The 18,939-nt window shown below is 33.4% G+C and overlaps 1 protein-coding gene across 1 annotated transcript in view; it reads right to left on the bottom strand.

Annotated features, from left to right (window-relative positions):
* Positions 1-9,352: 9,352 nt before the first annotated feature.
* The window catches only part of LOC129234396 (probable protein phosphatase 2C T23F11.1), a 35,438-nt gene continuing 25,851 nt past the window's right edge, over positions 9,353-18,939 (bottom strand). Inside the window, exon 9 of the mRNA XM_054868392.1 lies at positions 9,353-11,460. Within this exon, the coding sequence (XP_054724367.1) occupies positions 11,065-11,460 (396 nt within the window). The 3' untranslated portion in view covers positions 9,353-11,064. The remainder of the gene's footprint in view (positions 11,461-18,939) is intronic.

Below are 18,939 nucleotides of genomic sequence, written 5' to 3'. Positions count from 1 at the left end.
TTTAACATACTTTTTTGTGTATTTCCTGAAAATAATTGAACACAGCGATCATGACCAGTTTTAGTTTTTAGTATGGCCTTGGCCTATAGCTCAGGGGCGTGCACAGGGTGGAGGGGACTCGAGATTTTTAAAAGGGGGGTTCAAATATATTTAGCACCGTAGGAGTTAACAATGTGGAAGGGCGACCGTGAAAGTCATGTGCGACGGACCCAAAAATTTCTGTGTATGCCTCAACCATTACTAAGCTAGAGTGACCATAACTGGTCAAACCAGTGCATTTCAATTTATGTCAGAAAAGTGTATGAATCTTTGTTGAAAATTAATGAAAATTTCATAGCTATAAGAGTGCAAAATTCTAACATCATGAGAATTTGTTTTTACCAAGATCCAGAACTGTAACAACACAGCTCAAAAACAATCTAAAAAAAAAAAAAACCCCTAAACCATGCCCATTAGTTAGTCATGTTTAATGTAACGCAATTCTCCTGATTTTTTTCATTTTTATTTTGTCTATTATATGCTACTAATGACATCTCCGAAAGTGGAAGCTGAAGCTGCTTTGATGTGTGGGAGAGAGAGAGAGTGTTTTGTTTGAAAAAAGTTACTATATGTTTGGGAAAAAAAAGGCATTTGAACCCATGCACTCCACCAATTTTTGTTCTTGTGCTTAAATAAAAATTATGGAGATTCATACAGTGTAAGTGCGGCTTACTAAACGCTTGTGTTTATAAATTAATACGAGTTGTAAACTTCTGTCTGCACATTCTACAAAAAGTACAATGCAATTTTTTTATGATCATTTTTTTCTTTTTACTGAATTTTTAAAAAAAGTCAAACGCAAATGAGAGACTTTTGCAGGAGTGTCCATCTTTAAACGCACAAGTATTCTTTACTACATTCAAAAGTGAATATTTTGATCCGATCGGCTAATAATACTGAACTTTATTTGGAACTTAGAAGCATGTGAGATGAGAAACGCGGTTTTGGGGATGAAAATATATTGTTGGTTAGTTATTGTAAGTTAGTTGGCAAAGTCGTCAAATGCGACCCCCCCCCCTTCTCCCCCGCTGAATTTTACTTAAATGCACAACTGATTATGTGCAAAATACTAATTATCAATTGTTACAAACTAATTATAAATTATTACAACTGTTATTCAGAAAAATTTAGAGAAAATAGCTTCCAAGTTTCTGATCAATCATTCAATGAACGCTAAAATTAGCTATTTCAAAAAGCGATTATTTGCTTTTTTTAATAAAATATTATTAATCGGTTTTAATAAAGTAGATTATTATTTAAATTAGCACTTGATTTTTTAGTTTGAACAAATAATTAATCAAGTCATTGTACTTAATTTTTCAGTTGAAAATAATGTATAAATGTTTATTATTTTCCTTAGAATTAATTAATATTTTACTACTAGGGTGTTTTTTAAATTAATTGGAGACGCCGGTTTGCCCTGGAAGTGGATGCCTGAGGCGAATGTTATATCCTGTCTGCTACCCTGACGATTGCTCTCAATGAACTTTCCCATTTTGCATAGGCACGTGCAACCAGTTTCACCACGTGGAACTTTTCAAAAGCACCCCCCCCCCCCCCACTGTCCACCGGAATGGTTCTAGCCCAGTTGCTCTCTTCTCTACCACTTGGAACTTTTCAATGGCAACCCACGCTCTGAACCCCGAATGGTGCTAAAAATTGCGCCAAGCTAAGGCGCCAAATTTTTAAGCTTAGAAATTTATTCTATAAAACAGCCTTGAATGTCCGAGCACCTAAGCCCCTCCCTTCAAACCCTACGTAGAGTTGGAAGACACCCGATTGGTCAATCGTGTTTCCGGTCAGTTGGGCGGAGCCCCCCGTGGAGAAATTTTTGAACCAAATGGGAAAACACCGACGGCCCTGGATAGGGTCCTATTTTATTAAAAGTCGTAGGTGTACGAACACTTTTGGGGAGTGGCCGGAGTCGGAAGAAAAATAGCCGACCCCGACATTTTGATACGTCAGACTCCGGCTTTTTGAGCAAGCACAATTGCTTATTGCTTTCATTTGACTGTTTTTGGCGTTCCTATGATTTTATTTTCCTACCGCCACCCTCCGCACCATCATCGTCGACCGGGTCCTCACGATGCTGCTCCTATAGCGAAAGCCATCTCCAGGTTACATCCATGTCCTACACACACGCGCATACATACACAACTACACACACACGCACACATACACACAACTACCCACACATTTATGCCTGCACACAGACACAAACATATATGCCTACACACATACACATCCCCCCCCACACACATTCATACACACAACTACTCACACACTTATGCCAGCACACAAACACAAACACACATGCCTACACACACATACACATACCCCCTAAACACAAACACACATACTCCCCACACACAAACACACACGTCTACATACACACACTCGTGATTGCGAAAAACATAATTTGAATTCAAGATGTCAAAATTCAAATTAATTAATTTATTAATTTATTTTTTAAACCCCCCCCCTTCATGGGAAGGGGGAAAAACCCCTAAACAGATATTGAAATATTAATTCCTTTTAATGAAATTTTCGCGTGGTATTTTACTGTAAACCAAAGATGCATACAACGATAGAAATTCAATTTAGAAATTAAATTATCCAATAGTTGCGATTTCTAAAGTGAGTTTATTAAAAATTGCTTTCAATTTTTGAAAGCTGTAACTTGAGAGAAAAAAAAAACTTTTTTTGCTAAGTCAAAAAACTTTTTTTGAACTTTCATATTAAAAACTCCGATTATAACACGAAATATTTTCCCCTCCAAGCCTTTCTTCCCATTGCAGATCACAAATTAATCTGCTTTAAGTTTTGACCAAATGGGAGAAGTTACTAGCCCCCCCCCTTTAATAATATATATGTCACTATATATAGTAGTTTATTTCAATATAATGCATATTTAAATTCACAAATGTATTGCAGCATTAAAAAACTCTGAATTTTCTATTTTATCTAGTACAAGTTCAGACCTCAAGGGAGTGGATCCGCCACAGTATCTATGCATGTTTTATCCCTATACAAATCCAGTTTATGTCTGATCTCAACCAAATTTGGAAGGGAAGTACTCGGGCATTCGAGAAGGAACGAAAGGGGTAACGAACGTCAAAAAAGTATCGAACAGTTCTAATTATAATTTTAGGACCCAAAATGGCTCTTCCTACCCGAAAAAATTATACGACTGTCTTGATTTCAGTCTCATTCGAATGCTCAAGAAAAATACCCCTGAAGTAGATTTACTTCCTTCGGATTTCAAAACCACCATCGCTGCAAAATCACCAGGAGAAAAGTTATAAGCATTTTTAAGTCAAGGAACATCAATATTAAATCTGAAATTTAACGTCTGCTGTGATTTTAGTTTTAATTAGCATGAATAAAATCATTGAAAAGAAAGGTATGTTAGTATTTTTTTCTCGACTGTGAACAAATAAAATTCTTGCTTTTGTTTTAAGGCTTTTCTTGTCATCGGAGGATTTGAAATTTTTCCTTTTTAAGCACTTTTATTATACTCAGGGCCGGATTTGGAAGTGTGGAGGCCCCGGGGCAACGAAGGAGTGGAGGCCCCTAATCAGGGTTCAAAAAGATCATCATATTTTCGGAAATATCCGATACGTTGATATATATCCGAATATTCTGATATATATCTTAATCTATAAAAATCTTCTGTACGGACGTTTGTCACCATAAGGCTTTTAAACGGCTGGACTGATTTTGATCAAATTTTTTGTATGTACGAGGCATGTTTTTAAAGTAAGTACCGTTTTGATATAAAAAAAGAACGAGTACAGATAGAGCAAAGAAATTAATTGCACAAAAATCTACCATCCTTACGCTATTTTTTGACATTGCTCCCGTGATTTTCCAAGCATTTGTCATAGCGTGGTGCAGGTTTTTGTATACCTATTCGCAAAAAGTTACCGCCCGTTTAGTCAACCATGAGGACTCTTACAGGGCTTTGGCTGGGGCGTTTTTGAACATCCTCTGGTCTGCCCTCACCTCGCTCGCAACATCTTTCATTTGTTTCGGCATCTAAAGTCTTTCGTAGGTGGTCTGTGGCACAACAGCAATAATGAGCTCAGAGAACATGTTATCCCATGGCTGACTACACAGGCGGCAATTTTCTATGAATAGGTATACAAAAACCTGTACCACGCTATGACAAATGCTTGGAAAATCACGGGAGCAATGTCAAAAAATAGCGTAAGGATGGTAGATTTTTGTGCAATTAATTTCTTTGCTCTATCTGTACTCGTTCTTTTTTTATATCAAAACGGTACTTACTTTAAAAACATGCATCGTAATTAAGTTGTGGCAAGCACGGTTTCGAAGCGCGATGGATCGAATCGGAAACGTTTTTGTTAATTAATTCAAAACATTGGACGGTTATATCTCCCTTAAATGATTAATATTTATTTTAAACTATTGTTGAGCAAGAACTTAAATAAATATTTAACCCGTTGCCAAAGGACAATAAGAAAGCCAGCTCTGCTTTTTGTAATGAAATTTCCTACTGTGATATGTCAATTGAGAATTGATAAAAACGTAGATTAAAGGAAAAGATGATGTAATTTAAAAACGAAACAAATTTTATTTTCGTCCAGATAAATTACAACAGGGTAGTTCTGTACACAAAAGATCAGAAGATGCAGTGGAAGATCTTTATCTTTGGTGGAAAGAAAAAATTAGGCAATATATGAAGTATTAAAAGTTTTCGTCCAAAAGATCGGACTGCTAATCGGTCGGGATAGACTTTGCTCACTAATCGGCTGTATTACTGTAACGTGGTGGCTTGGCGCCTTTGGCTATAAACAATAGAGTTTTTTTTAGAGTTTTTAGTCATTTCAGTTGAAGAGTGTGTTTATTTTACATCGAAAGGGGGGGGGGGGGGGTATGAGTGATTTTCGCCATTCAAAACTATTTTTACCTTTATAACTTTTTAAACGATATCCTTTCGATTACTTTATTCTTTTTCATATCGGGGTTGTTGCAGCGGTATTTCCCATTTGTTCTAGATGTGTTGTTAGTTTTTTACACTTAATATCTGAGGACGCTTTTTACCCTTTGAGTATGGCTGAAGGAACAAACCATCAAGTACGGGAGAAAAAATAGCTAATAAAACAACTGCTCACTGGGCATTAGATAAATCAAGTTGTAATAAAAATACGCATTCTGACACCAAGCAGCTTAAATCGTTTTCTTTTACTTATTTTTTCAACAAAATGGTCCAAACACTTGATTATTTATTTAAATTTTTTAACTTTTCAATTTACAAAGTTTGACAGAACAACATCTGTCGGGTCCTCTAGTATATATATATATATATATATATATCAGGGTTGGCCGGATTGGACCCAATTGGGTTGGACCCAATGGGTTTTTTTGAAAAAACCCACTTAAAAAAACCCATTATTTAGCCCACTTTTGGGTTTTTTTAAATTTTTTTAGAAGTGTTTAAAAAAAATGATTAATTAAAATACTTTCACAATTTAAACTTATTTTTTATTTGTTCTTTACCACAGACAATGGACATAAAAAATGAATTTTGAACTTTAATAGTATTTCTAAACTCTTGATGGCATTAAAAAAATTATTTCAAAGATTTTAAATAAATATTTTAAACTTTTTTCTTTAACTGGTCAATAAATAACTCAAATTATCTTGACTTAGTCCTGTCACGTCTGTTTTTTTCAATATTTGTAGATTGCACAGAGGAAACTACTCTAGCTAAAAGGCTTTTATGTCAATTATTTTCTGCAAACCAACACGTCACAAATCTCAAATAAACAAGGTATATTTTTTAGAAATCAACAGGTTTCTCAAACGGTCAGACAGAAAACAGAATAGGATGTACAGTATTTTCATTATCTTACGAAAAAGTTTAATATTTCTTACTCTGTACACAGAAATAGAAAATCAGGCAACATAAAGTTCAAAGAAATGTCTTGATTAAGCTGGAATTCAGTAAAACAGGATTTTTAAACTACTTGAGGTTCTACAGTAGTTTTGCATAACAAAATGAAATACAATAAAGTAATGTGCAAAAAAAAAAAAAAAAAAAATCGTAGTAATTACAAACAAACAATAGATTTTATCACTTGAGAAGTAATTTTGCCTAAACTGTTGGTAATCATGGAAACTAAAAAATCTGAAACTTCACCATTCTTGGGATGTCGTCTTTTATACTTTTCTTCAGAAAACGATGAATTTTAACTAGTTTTCCAGCTTTTTTTACCCCAAGACAATTTTTGTGCTTTGTCCATATACTTACGCTACAATATGTTACAAGTACCGCACATTGTCCCTAAAAAAAGACCAAAAAACCCACATTTCTTTTAAAAAACCCAGCTTTAGTTGGGTTTTTTTGGGTTTTATTTAAAAAAACCCAAAAAACCCTGGGTCCATGGGCTTTTTTTAAAAAACCCGGGTTTTTGACAACCCTGATATATATATATATATCCAATATTTTAGATTTTTTGACCCATGAAAGTTAGGATATTTTGTAAAAATTTTATTGTGGGGGCCCCTTTGTTGTGGAGGCCCAGGGGCAGTAGCCCCGCCTGGCCTCCCCTAAATCTGGCCCTGATTATACTTGGCATGATTGACACGGAAATATCCGAGGCCTGCTTTTGCTCATATCTCAGCAACTAGACCATTTAGACTTTAGGGTTTCATTAAATGATTTGCTTAATCTTAAGAGAAAGCTGAAAAATAAAAATTCTAAAATAAAATTATTTTGATTAGGATGGAAAATGGCAAATTTCATGTCATTTCCCCATTAAATGATTAAATATAAAACCCATTGTTACAATAGGTAATATTCGTTGCCCTACAACAGTAATATTATTAGTAATCATACTGAAATTTTTGAATGATGGCTTCTCTGGAGCAAGCATGGAATGCATTCCTCATCATTGTCAATAATCAATAACAAGGACATATTAGGATCTTTATCAAGAGTAACTAGTATGTTTTGAAACAAATATTCGTTTTGTAAACCTTTAATTTTAAATGGTTTTAATTGTGTAATCAATGTCATAAATTTGAGTGTTGTAACATGTATATTTTTCTGGGAAAGTTCGGTTTGAAATGACTTGAATTGCATTTTTCCTGGTTTGTGGAGTTGTTTTCCTGTAGTATTTGAAAAATACAGGAATAATATTTAGGGGCAAATCTCACCCCGTTAAAAATGTTTATTGCCAATAAAGAACGGAAAACGAGCTCAATATTTTAAAGTATTCTGTTGACATGCAAAATTTTATTCCAACGGGCAGTGACATTTGGGTAGGGTTACTTCTTAGTATTGTATACTTGCCAAGTTTTGGAAATGGGAATCAATAAAATATTTCTGTGGCCAATCTCAATCTCGTATGCTTAAACTTTGCTCAATTTTAATCAAGAACGAAAAAAATTAAGAATGGTGTAAAAATAGCAGTGCAAAGAGTTGATTAGCAAAAATATTAAAAATTTAAATCGAATGATATAATATGATCACTAAAATTTTAAAGAAAATTTAAAAATAATGAAAAAAATCATGAATTTCTTGGTTTGCAATATTTCCCGACTTTTGGCATAATTTTATCAGCTAAATTTCTTAATGGGGATGTTCCATTGCCATCCAAAACGTCTTTAATCAATGTTTAGAAAAAAAAGATGAAACAAGTTTAATTCAAATTGTATGCAACTATACTGCTGTGCTAAGCACAAAAGTCATGTCTGCACTTTTTATCAAAATTGAGTTACGGTCACCAGGTGGTTCTTTGTCACATATTTCACCTAAATACAACGTTTTACAATAGTTTGTCAATGGTAAATATTTTTTTAAAAAATTTCTAAAAAAATTGCATACGCATCAAATACATGGTGGCGTAAAACCTTAAATAGCAATTTTTCATTTTAAACTCGGCTGCAGATACGTCTTTTCCTCTTAGCATAGCGGTATAGTAGGAGCAAGCCTAACCCGGCAGCATTTCCACAGCTACACAGCTTCTAATCATAGCATAATGACACTACGAGGTTAAGTTTGCCCCAACTATAGTTAAATTTCCGAGGTGTGGCAAAATGGCGATTGTGCAAGTCATCTTCAATGAAATGTAAGAAATAAGAAAAGTGAAAAATAATGGTAAGCACAAAGTTAGCCTTATCCATGCGACAGAATCACATAGCAAACCAAAAGGGGGGAAGTTTACAGAGGCGGATGCAATCGGATTTCAAAATATGTAAAACATCTAAAACGTAAAAAACAATTAAATCAGAGTTCGTACTCAGTTTCAGAAATAAAATGAAGGAGTTTTGAAGAGTAAAATGAGATTTTGAAGGAGTACAAATGGAGTGTCATTAAATGTCACACTTTTTTTTCAATATATTTGACCATCAGCACCCTTTATCACAAAGTATCACACTTCACCCCAAAATTCTCCTTTTGTCACATCATATTTTTTAAACATATTGCTACAATAACTGTGTGATGTCACATTTTGTCACCCTCTCTCTTCCCCTTGTCGCTATTTCATGAGCCCGTCACCTCCTCAAACCATGACATCACTTGTGGATGACCCTTTTTACAATATCATAACTGCAATTAACTAAACAATTGTTTTTTTTACGCAATCACTTAACGTAGTACATTTACTTATGTAGTTTTAAATATTTAAATAATAATTAGACAACTTGACTTATGCTGCTGAGAGTGTGGTGAAGGAAAAAATAATAATCATAAAACGTGAAAAAATACCCAAGCACCATTTAAACATGTTTACTTCACTTATGAAATGTCTTAGTCTTCTAATAACAATTCTCACCTTCAACTTTTATGAATTAACTATGATCAATTTGTAAATTGAAAAAAATAAATGCACGAAATTATTACATGAAAATCGCCTTTGTGACGAAATTAGTTGTCAATCGAAGTATTTTAAGTTTCTGTTATAGAGGAAGATTATGTAGTATTTAACTAAAAAAGAAGGAGTTTTGAAGGAGTTCAAACCAAAATGAAGGAGTTTGAAGGGCCCTTCAAAATTTTTTTATAAATGAAGGAGTATTGGAGGAGTTTTGAAGGAGCGTATGAACCCTGTAAATTGTGTAAATGTTACACCTGATACGTTAACATTGACAAGTATGGTATTGGACCTTAAAAAAAGAGTGAAGGATAACTCAAGACATGGTTTATCTTCGAACAGACCATGAGTTGAAAAGCATTAAAAATTACATAATTACCAAAAAATTAAAGACACTGTGGTAGAGAATATTACATAGTTTATTATTTCAAAACTAAATACACAATTACTAAAATTTTATACATATCAAAGATGAATCTTATATTTTGACTTATAAACTCAACAATTTACTATCAAAAAAGCAAAAGACAAAAGAAACTCAAGTCATATTTACTTATTGTTTTTAATAAGATAAAACATTTTTTCAATAAAATAGCATGTATAAAATCTTCAATTTAAATATATTACAAATGTCAATATATACAAATAAATGTAATGATACAATAATTTTTACAATTATACATATTTATAAAAACAATATATTAATTTGTCATCTTTGGTGTGCTATTGTTAAAGGCACCACTTTTAAAATCTTGATCGCTTATAAATGAGCTTAAAAATTCAAACACTACTACGTTTTAAAATCATATGGCAAAAAGATTTTTACAACTTTGTCACTAAATAGATTGTATTTTAATCATATAACTCAATATTAACAGAACAAACTTTTTAATTAAAAAAATACAAAACAACCAAGTTGCTTCAAGCTATTTTTTAAATACATAATTTTTATTCTCTAAAACGTAAAATATGCCCAACATAGCCAATAAATTAGGGGGTGGGGGGATATTGTTCCCTCTTATTTCAAAACAATCAGTATGGCACATGCTAAGATGGATGCAAGGTATTTGAACACAACTTGATGTTAAAATAATTTGCCTAAAACAGCTGAACTCTTACTATTGATCTTTTTTAATAATCTCAATTAAATATGAGTCTTCTATGATTTAAAGAAACAGTTACAATTATTAACAAATTATGTTTCCTGAGCTTTATAATTCAATGACATATTTAATAGTACGTTTAAAGAAGTACAAATAGAAGTATTTTCAAATCATAGCGAAATTGTGTGCCGAAAAAATGTGTTATGATAGCAATCTGCACAGTTAAATGCTTAAAACACATCAAAGTTAAATTCTGAAAATTAAAAAAGCAAATATAATTATTTTTCTGTTCTTTTTCAGTTGGTGCTTTTTGGTTCATTTTAAGAGAGAAAAATAGTAATTTTACCGTATGCATGGTATTTAAAGAGCCAGATACATTGAAAATTGTCTCAGTTCAATTGTGCATATGTAGCAGAATTCAAAGCATTTCCAAACAAAGTTACCAACTAATAGCAATTTCTTATAAAGAAAGTAAAATATACTGCTCTATTTTGACACATGTTTTGTTCTGTCACACAAATTCAAGTATTTCGATGATTTTATTTTAGTAAAAAAATGCCTATGAGCAATAAATAAGCAAAAACTCATAAGAATATTTTAACTTATAGCAGCAGTCGTGAAACTTACAATAATTTAAATAACTAGATGCATACTTAAGAATCCATAATTATTAATGACCATCAAATTAAATTATAATGGAACATGTTTCAGTTTTCAAAAAAGGACTAACACTAAAAGCAAAATTTATACTTCAAAGAAAAATTCAATTCAAAAAATTTGGACAAGATATGTAAAAAAAATACATCAAAAAAGCATCCTGGTATAAAAAGCTAAATATAGCACTTCATAAAAAAAAAAAATCCTAGAACTAGTATGATGAAAATCAGCGCAACCCAAAGAGTATTTTTTTCAAGCGGGTGAATCAAGATGTCATAGGATTTCATGTTCAAGATTTAATAGACAGTGAATTCCATTATTTACAATTACAGTAACTTGTCTTTATATCTTAAATGCTTTATTGTGCTCAAATTACCTACAAAATTTTTACAATTCCTTTTAAATATTTCTCCTAAGTACACTTATGCGATCGTAAGCTCTCCCCCCTCTCGCATAGAGTTGTCCATCTGTACCAGCCCAGTCAGGTGGGCGGCGGGCGGCTTGTCCCCCACAGTGTTGGGGACCAGGGGGGGCGGCCTGTTCGTGGGCACACTACAGTCCCTAATCAAGGCATCTCGCTGGTGGAGGGTATCCGATTTATTGCTGTCTTCGTCGTCTTCCGCCTCCGAAGTGGAAGATTCGGAGAGGATGAGGGCGTCCTCGTTGTGGGAGGTGCACACCCTGGAGCACTTGTTGGCCAGCTCTTCGTAGGATTCCCCCTGTAACAGGCATACCAAGACCACCGTCATGTTGTCGCAGCCCAGTCCCCCCATTTGGCAGTCGGGGGCAAGACATCTGGTCATCAGTTCTTCACAAATCTAAGTCGGAATTTTTTAAACATAAAAATTTGTAGTATTTGTCAAGATTTAAAAAAAAAATGATTTTTTTTCGGAACAATTTTTGATTTAGAAGTTGAACCAGCTTTCATTTTTAACAGAAACTTATTTTTATTAGTGCTACTCTTATGGAAAATAATCGACTGAAAACAGACTCGAGATCTGACGCTATTATACAATAACATGGCCATGAAAAGTATTACTAAATACAGGACTCGTTGCTAGAAACATAACACAATCATGAAAAAATTAAGAATTTAAATTTAAAATAAATTATACACAAAACTACAGATTACAAAATATTTAGAAAAATTATATCCTGATTTTAATAGTTAACTGCAAGGGAATCATAATTCAGCTTGCTTTTGATAGGCATCTATGCCTCAGCCGCACAAGATTTTGTAGCATGTTTTGACATTTTGTTTACATGCGATTGCCCCAAAATAGACCAAAAAAAATAATAATTAATATTGTTTTTTGTGCAGTTCTACTAATTAGAGGAAAATGCTTTCATTTTATTAACTTTTGTGCTCTTGGAAACGCATGTGATTTAAAAGAATTACCAATGATTAATCACCAGGTTATTTAACTGCTTCCTCTTGGTTTCTTTTTATTACTTGTCATTTAAATGATTTACAGTAGAGGTGGGCAACATTGTTCTTTTTAAGGATCCGTTCATCAGAGGATCGTTCATTCAACTTGTCCATTTGAACAACCTCGTTCATTCAAAAAAGTTGCAGGTGATTTTGCTGCACGACATACTCACATATATTCAAAAATTTATTAGATCAATAATATTCTTTGAAGAAAAAAATAACTAAAGTGATCAAAAAGTAAGAAAATACTAGCTGCGTCCCCGGCTTTGAACAGAAAACATTGAAAATAAAAGTTAAGTCAAGTGACGTGTGTTCAACAATCAGGTGTGAACAAAAAAAGTTTTAAAAAATCAGTAAAATTTTGAGGCAGATTGTAGAAAAATACCCATAAAGGAAACATTTCAAATTCCCCAATTACAGGAAAAGCCTCAAAACAAAAATAAATTTCATTTCTTCATATTCAAGAAAAAAAAAGTAACAGATCTTTCTTTCCAATGATTTTCTTTACGCTACAAATTTTAATAAAAGCATTGCTACAGAAAGTTGAGTTGAAGCACTGAATAATAATTCAAATGGAGGAAAGCCTTAGAAAATTCAGGGATTTTATGTCGAAATCCAAGTATTATAATTAACAGCTTTTAATTGATATCTCTGCTAATTATTATCGGAGGATTATGTTAAATAGTCAACATAAAGACGGGAAGATTACGAATCTATCGATACCTCGTTCGATGGTCAGTTCACTGGCGTGCGAGAGAAGTAACTCGGACATACATACATAGATACATATGCTCAGTTTTTAATTATATAAGATGCCTAAAAAATTAATCAAAGAACTTGATTCAGGTTAGATGTATAAAGCAAATATAGTTTATTTTGTAAGATATTTCTCAGTTGCCGAATGGTAAAATATGTTTTTCTATCCAAAAATTGCAGGTTTCATTTTAGCACATCAAAAAATTAAGTTATTAATTTTTCCCAGCTACAGCACTGTATATATAATTACAGTATTATCTATAGACCATGTATAACAATAACTACATCGGTAGCTCAGTCCAAGTATTGGAGAACTTAATGTTAAAAAAATCTCACGTAAAAGTATTATAGAGAGCTTCAAAATTATTCTACAGTACCGATGAAAACAGAAAAAAAAAACCGCAACTTTTTTAAATAGGGGAAAAAATAGACAGTAGTAATCAGTAGAAAATAAAACCAAATCAATATAGATGGTAGTTGATAGGGATGTTGGTTTGCCAGAAAAGTGATAAAAGGTATTTTTAGAATTAATTTTGGCGACAGAAAGCATGAGAAGGATTTTAGAGGTGCGTGGAACAAAAAGTGGAATGTCCAAACATTTTGTTTCATTGACACAAACAAGTAACACAAAACGTTACTAATGGATACATTGGAAAATTGCAAATGAACTGCAACAGTTAAAGAAAAATGATAAATAAATCAGAAAGTAAAAAAGGTCCGAATGAATATATTGTACTGCACTGAGAAAAAAGAAATTTGAAATTGATTAAGAGTTAAACATTTGAAGATGAATGTAATTAAAAAAAAAGCGATTTTATCACAAGTGCATCAATACAATGTTCCAAACTGCTCACCATTCAAAAGAACTTTCATTTTTAAGTGAACGACCAAATCCATTCATTTTAAGGATTCGTTCTTTTCGATCCGTTAGTTCATGAACGACACTTCGCTAATTTACAGTCACTTAGGATAAAAGAAAACACAGGGTAAATGAAATAAATAAATAAATAAAAATTAACTATCACAATTGTGGTGATTTTTAAAAATAAACTGGTGGTGAATCAAGACCAAGTAACATATGGAAGACATTCTGAACGTTCTGCATGCTTCCCAACAACTGTGTAGTTGTCATCACTGTTTGAAGATGATACTGTGAAAGACTTTCAGTGAGATCATAGAGAGTATCAACTTCTCACAGTGCAAACTTTAGAAAATGTTTTTTAAAGCTTAGTGATGTTATGTATTTCTCTCCAGCAGGTCTATGAACGAAAAGGAACTGGTTTACTTGTCACGTGGCTGGTAAAAACAGTTAGGAATTTTACCTCCCCAGCTTTTTTGATGAGCACACAATTTAAGCGTTTTCATTCACTCCATAAATTCTGTACTCTGGGGCATATGCAAACAACTTATCTGCTCGTCTTCCTATTTCTTTGCAAGATTAAATTTTGATGTAAATGACTGCATAGATTTTTCTTGTACGGCTTTTCTTTTAAAATGATTTAAGATTACATTTGTTGGATTCAGAGGGTCATTAAGGATAAAGGGGCATTGAGTATTGTTGGTGTAGAACTTCTCAAGCATCAACCTCTTCTGAAAATAAATGCATAGTTGAAAACACTAAAAGCTAAAAATTCGAGAGGCTTACGCGTAAAATGCAGGGATACTTTACATGAAAAAATTTACGGAGCAAAATTTGGGTGAAAAGGGGATAACTTAAAAGTCGGGAATTCTTTCGTTAAAAATAAATAAGGTCAGGTCACCAGTAACAGATAGTCATTAAGTTTGGATTTAAATAATAAGCCTTTTAAGAGGATGATGTTGCCCATGAATATGGTGAAATCATCTCATTTTTAAAAGTCTATTAACCCATTTGTGCCTAGTGTCCCATTTTTGGGACGCTTCCCTTAAAAAATTCCCAATTATACTACATTTATCACAGCTTTTTAAAATTCTGGATATAATATGCTGGATATTTGTTTTCAATATTTGATCACAGATGGCAGCACATTTGCGTATTTATTTTAGGGCTTGATAGCTTTTATTTCAGATCAAGGCTTGTTCTGCATGGAACAACATGGCATCTAAGAAAAGGTAACATATTTTCTTTAATTTTTAGTCAATTTTTATGTAGCTTTTATTATTTAGTAGAACAAACATTAGAAAAGAATACGTATTTTTGAATTTCGTTCGTACTTCACTTTTAAGTACAATTACGAAGTTTTTTGTAGCGTCCTAAATTTGGGACACCAGGCAGGAAAGGGTACATGTTTTTGAACTCATTTTTAATGCAGTGTAATTGCTATTTTTCTTTTATTATTTTTAAAATTAGTATCCTATAACAGAATGTTTGGCGACAGAATAGCCAAAGGACTCCCTTTCTTTCAATTTATATTAATTCTGTGCAAAAAAAAACCCTTCTCGCTGGGTTTTTTTTTTTTCAAAGTGACTTTTTAACTTCGGAAATAGTGCAGTTCTGTAATTTACATCCCATATTCCCACGTTGACTTGCATAAGCTTTTGATAAATTGTCCTGGTAAAGTTTTTATAATGTCTTATAAATTCATATAACACTCAACAAATGTTTTGCTCATTTCACTTGCTTCACTAAAACGATAAACAAATACGAAAGTAAAGGTTTTGCTTCAAGAATTATTTTTATATTTTCTGGTACTACTTTTTTTTTTACTGTACTGTTGATTGTGTATTATTTTGTAAGTATACGTTACATTTTTCCAGTTTATCCGTACAAGAAGCTTTGGCTCTATTGGAAGAGTTGTCAGATGATGAGGACTTCCTGAATGCTGACATAATTATTTCTCCACCTGAGAATGAAAACTTAACAGACGAAGATAGTGGAGCAGAGGATAATATAAGTGTGAATAATTTGTCTGGTTCACAATTAAGAGCACCAGCAATAGTTAAAATGTGCAGCAAAAAAGCGACAGTGCAAATAGTTGGGGATTCTTCTTCCGAAAACGATGATACAAACATACTTCCACCTCCAAAACGGAAAAAGAAAATTGTTAAAAGAGAATGGAAAGCGAAGGACCTCAATGCGCTTTTAACACAACAATGGAGTGAAAGAAAGCCACCTTTTTTGAACATTCACTGGTCTCCTACATCCATATTTCAAGAATTTTTTGATGAGGACTTATTTACAACGATAAAAGAGCAAAGCATTCTATATGCTCGACAAAAAGGTTGCATGTCTTTTTCAGTTACCCACGAAGAGCTACACATTTTCATTGCCATTCTTTTGACAAGTGGCTATGCGGAGTTACCAAGGCGACGATTGTACTGGGACCCATCAATTGATGTGAATAATATTGCAATAAGCTCTTCAATGACAAGAAATCGCTTTGAACAGATAATGCAATATCTGCATTTTGCTGATAACGACAAACTAAATAAGAAAGACAAGTTAGCCAAGCTCCGTCCTTTTTTCTCAATGCTAAATGAAAAATTTCTTCAATACTACCCAATGGAGCAACAACTTACAGTGGATGAGAGCATGGTTCCCTATTTTGGACGACATGGCTGTAAACAGTTTATCAAATCAAAGCCAATTAGATTTGGTTATAAAGTTTGGTCTTTAAATACGAGACTTGGATACTTAGTCCAATTCGAAACGTATCAGGGTGCAGGAACAGTAACAGATGTTAAAGGATTAGGAATGGGAGGATCTGTTGTGCTGGATTTGATATCAGAATTGCCTGCAGATAAACCGTATGCATTGTATTTCGATAACTTGTTCACAAGTCCCGCTCTTATAGATGAGCTATCTGAAAGAAATATTGGAGCGACTGGAACTGTACGTGCCAATCGTATAGCAGACTGTCCTTTGGAGAATGTCAAATCCTTCAAAAAACTAAAGAGAGGTACTCACGAGTATTTTACTGATGAGAAACAGAACCTACTTATGGTAAGGTGGATGGACAATAGCGTTGTCACAATTGCATCAAATGTGCATGGAGTTTATCCTTTAGTTAAAGCAAAGAGGTGGTCAAGTTCAGAGAAAAAAATTATTGAAATTGATCAACCTCACATAATTGCTCAGTATAATAAGTTTATGGGTGGTACGGATCGTATGGACCAAAATTTAAATGCATATCGTTGCTCCATACGATCCAAAAAATGGTGGTGGCCACTCTTCGTATTTGGCTTAGAAAGTTCCACCCAAAACGCCTGGCAAATATATAGGTTGTGCCCATCTTACGAAACAAAACCCTTAGATTTTCTCAGTTTTAAGAGAGATATATGCTTAGGTTTTTTTCACTCCTTAAGTCGTTCATCAGCACCCGGAAGGCCCATCACAAAAAAACGAAATTCTAAGAGCAAAGTACTTGACTGTGTTCGCTATGATGGTATTAACCATTACATAGAAACTAATAAAACCCAGTTAAGGTGTGGGAACTGTGGCAAAAAAGCCACAAGAAAATGTGGAAAATGCATGATTGGATTGCATGAAAAGTGCTTTAAAGTTTTCCATACAATATGACTTCTTGATTCTAATTAATAATTTTTATTGTATAATAATTGATTTCCAACTATAAATGAATATATCTCAATATCTTTTCATTATATATTGATTTTGTTGCATAAAATATAACTGTATTCTTGCTTGTATGTGAGTAGAGAAGTTTGAAAAACATGTACCCTTTCGTGCCTAGCGTCCCAAAATTGGGACGTTTTGATTTTTCACAAATAAATGAAAAATTTTGAAGGTATATTTTTTTCCGTATTTTTTACATACATTTTAGACCTTTTGTTATAGTTCGACAAAATACTGCGATGAAAAAAAAAATCAGGCACAAATGGGTTAAAAAAAATAATAATGTAACATGATGGGATACTTTTCAAATTGGAAATAAATAGGATAATGGCACCAGTAACAGGCAAGGGTCTAGTAACAGACAGTTGAAAGTTTGGATTCAAATAATAAGAATTTCAGGGGGGAAAACTGATGTTGCTGTGGCCCATAAATATAGCGCAACTGTTGGCCTAGAGCCATTATTTTTTTTTCTTGGAGAAATTCCTAAAGTTTTTAGAAGGATTAGAAAAGTTTCCAGAACTTACTTCCTTCTTTTTTCGAACTTTGAAAGTCATCCCGTTATTTTACCGGCGCTCGAATCGTTCCCCAGAGCCAACATTCCCTGCATGCGTAGCATGCGTTTGTTGACCCACCACGATGATGTGACGTCATAGGAAAGATGTTGAGTAGATTCTTGCTGTATGCATGTGGGAAACAATTTTAAAGAATTTAGTTTTAAACTATAAACTGTGTTGAGTTGTTTCCTCAATGTAATTTATGCATGCTTTTTGATATACGTCACGCCATCGCGTAGGGAGATAGGGAATACTATTTAAGTGAGAACTCTCAATCAATCATTCTCTTATTGTTTCACCTCTTGTTTTAATATGTTGTGACTGCAGTTCAATGTTTTTCTGAGGTGCTGAGATTGTACCTGGGAGTTGTGTGCTCCGGAGTTCCACGTAGTATAGTGGATTCTTTTTAAAAGATGTAGGAAGGTTTGTCGTTGAGCCCAGCTAGAAATGCGGGCATGTTCCAGTTGTTGCCTTGAGATGAGTTTTTAAGTGAGGGATTTTCTCTCTAAAATTGAGAGTTTAAATCAAGTTGTTTTTTTTGCTGTGAAAAGGCCTAACAAACAGGACCATTGAAGGTCCACGCTCGAGAGCTGGATTGGATGTCCGTTAGATGGATGGATGGTTCCTGTTGTCCAGGAGGACAGGTTTCTTTTCTGAATTCAGCATGGTGGCATGAATGGTCACGGACAATTTTGATATGGGATCCAAGTTGGTGGATCGCGCCCTCACATGTTGTGCCAACTTTTAAGGAAGGAATAGCTTGTTTGGTATGAACTTTTAACTCGTTCGTATGAACTATTCTGTTTATGGCATTGGACTCAAGGTTGTACTTATATTAATCTAGTCATATAAATTTTACTGGAACTTTAAACGATACTATTTTTAAGAAATGTTTCCTACTGATATTTTTGGGGGGATTTTTTATTCAATTGTTGGGGAATGAGAATTTTATTTACACTTGTTATTATTTCCATGTTTTGACATATTTATTGTTTAATAAAAT

The sequence above is a fragment of the Uloborus diversus genome, chromosome 1, assembly GCF_026930045.1.
Source record: "Uloborus diversus isolate 005 chromosome 1, Udiv.v.3.1, whole genome shotgun sequence".
NCBI classification, from domain to species: domain Eukaryota; kingdom Metazoa; phylum Arthropoda; class Arachnida; order Araneae; family Uloboridae; genus Uloborus; species Uloborus diversus.
Note: the sequence above shows the minus strand (reverse complement) of the source record. Positions and strands in the feature narration are given on the sequence as shown.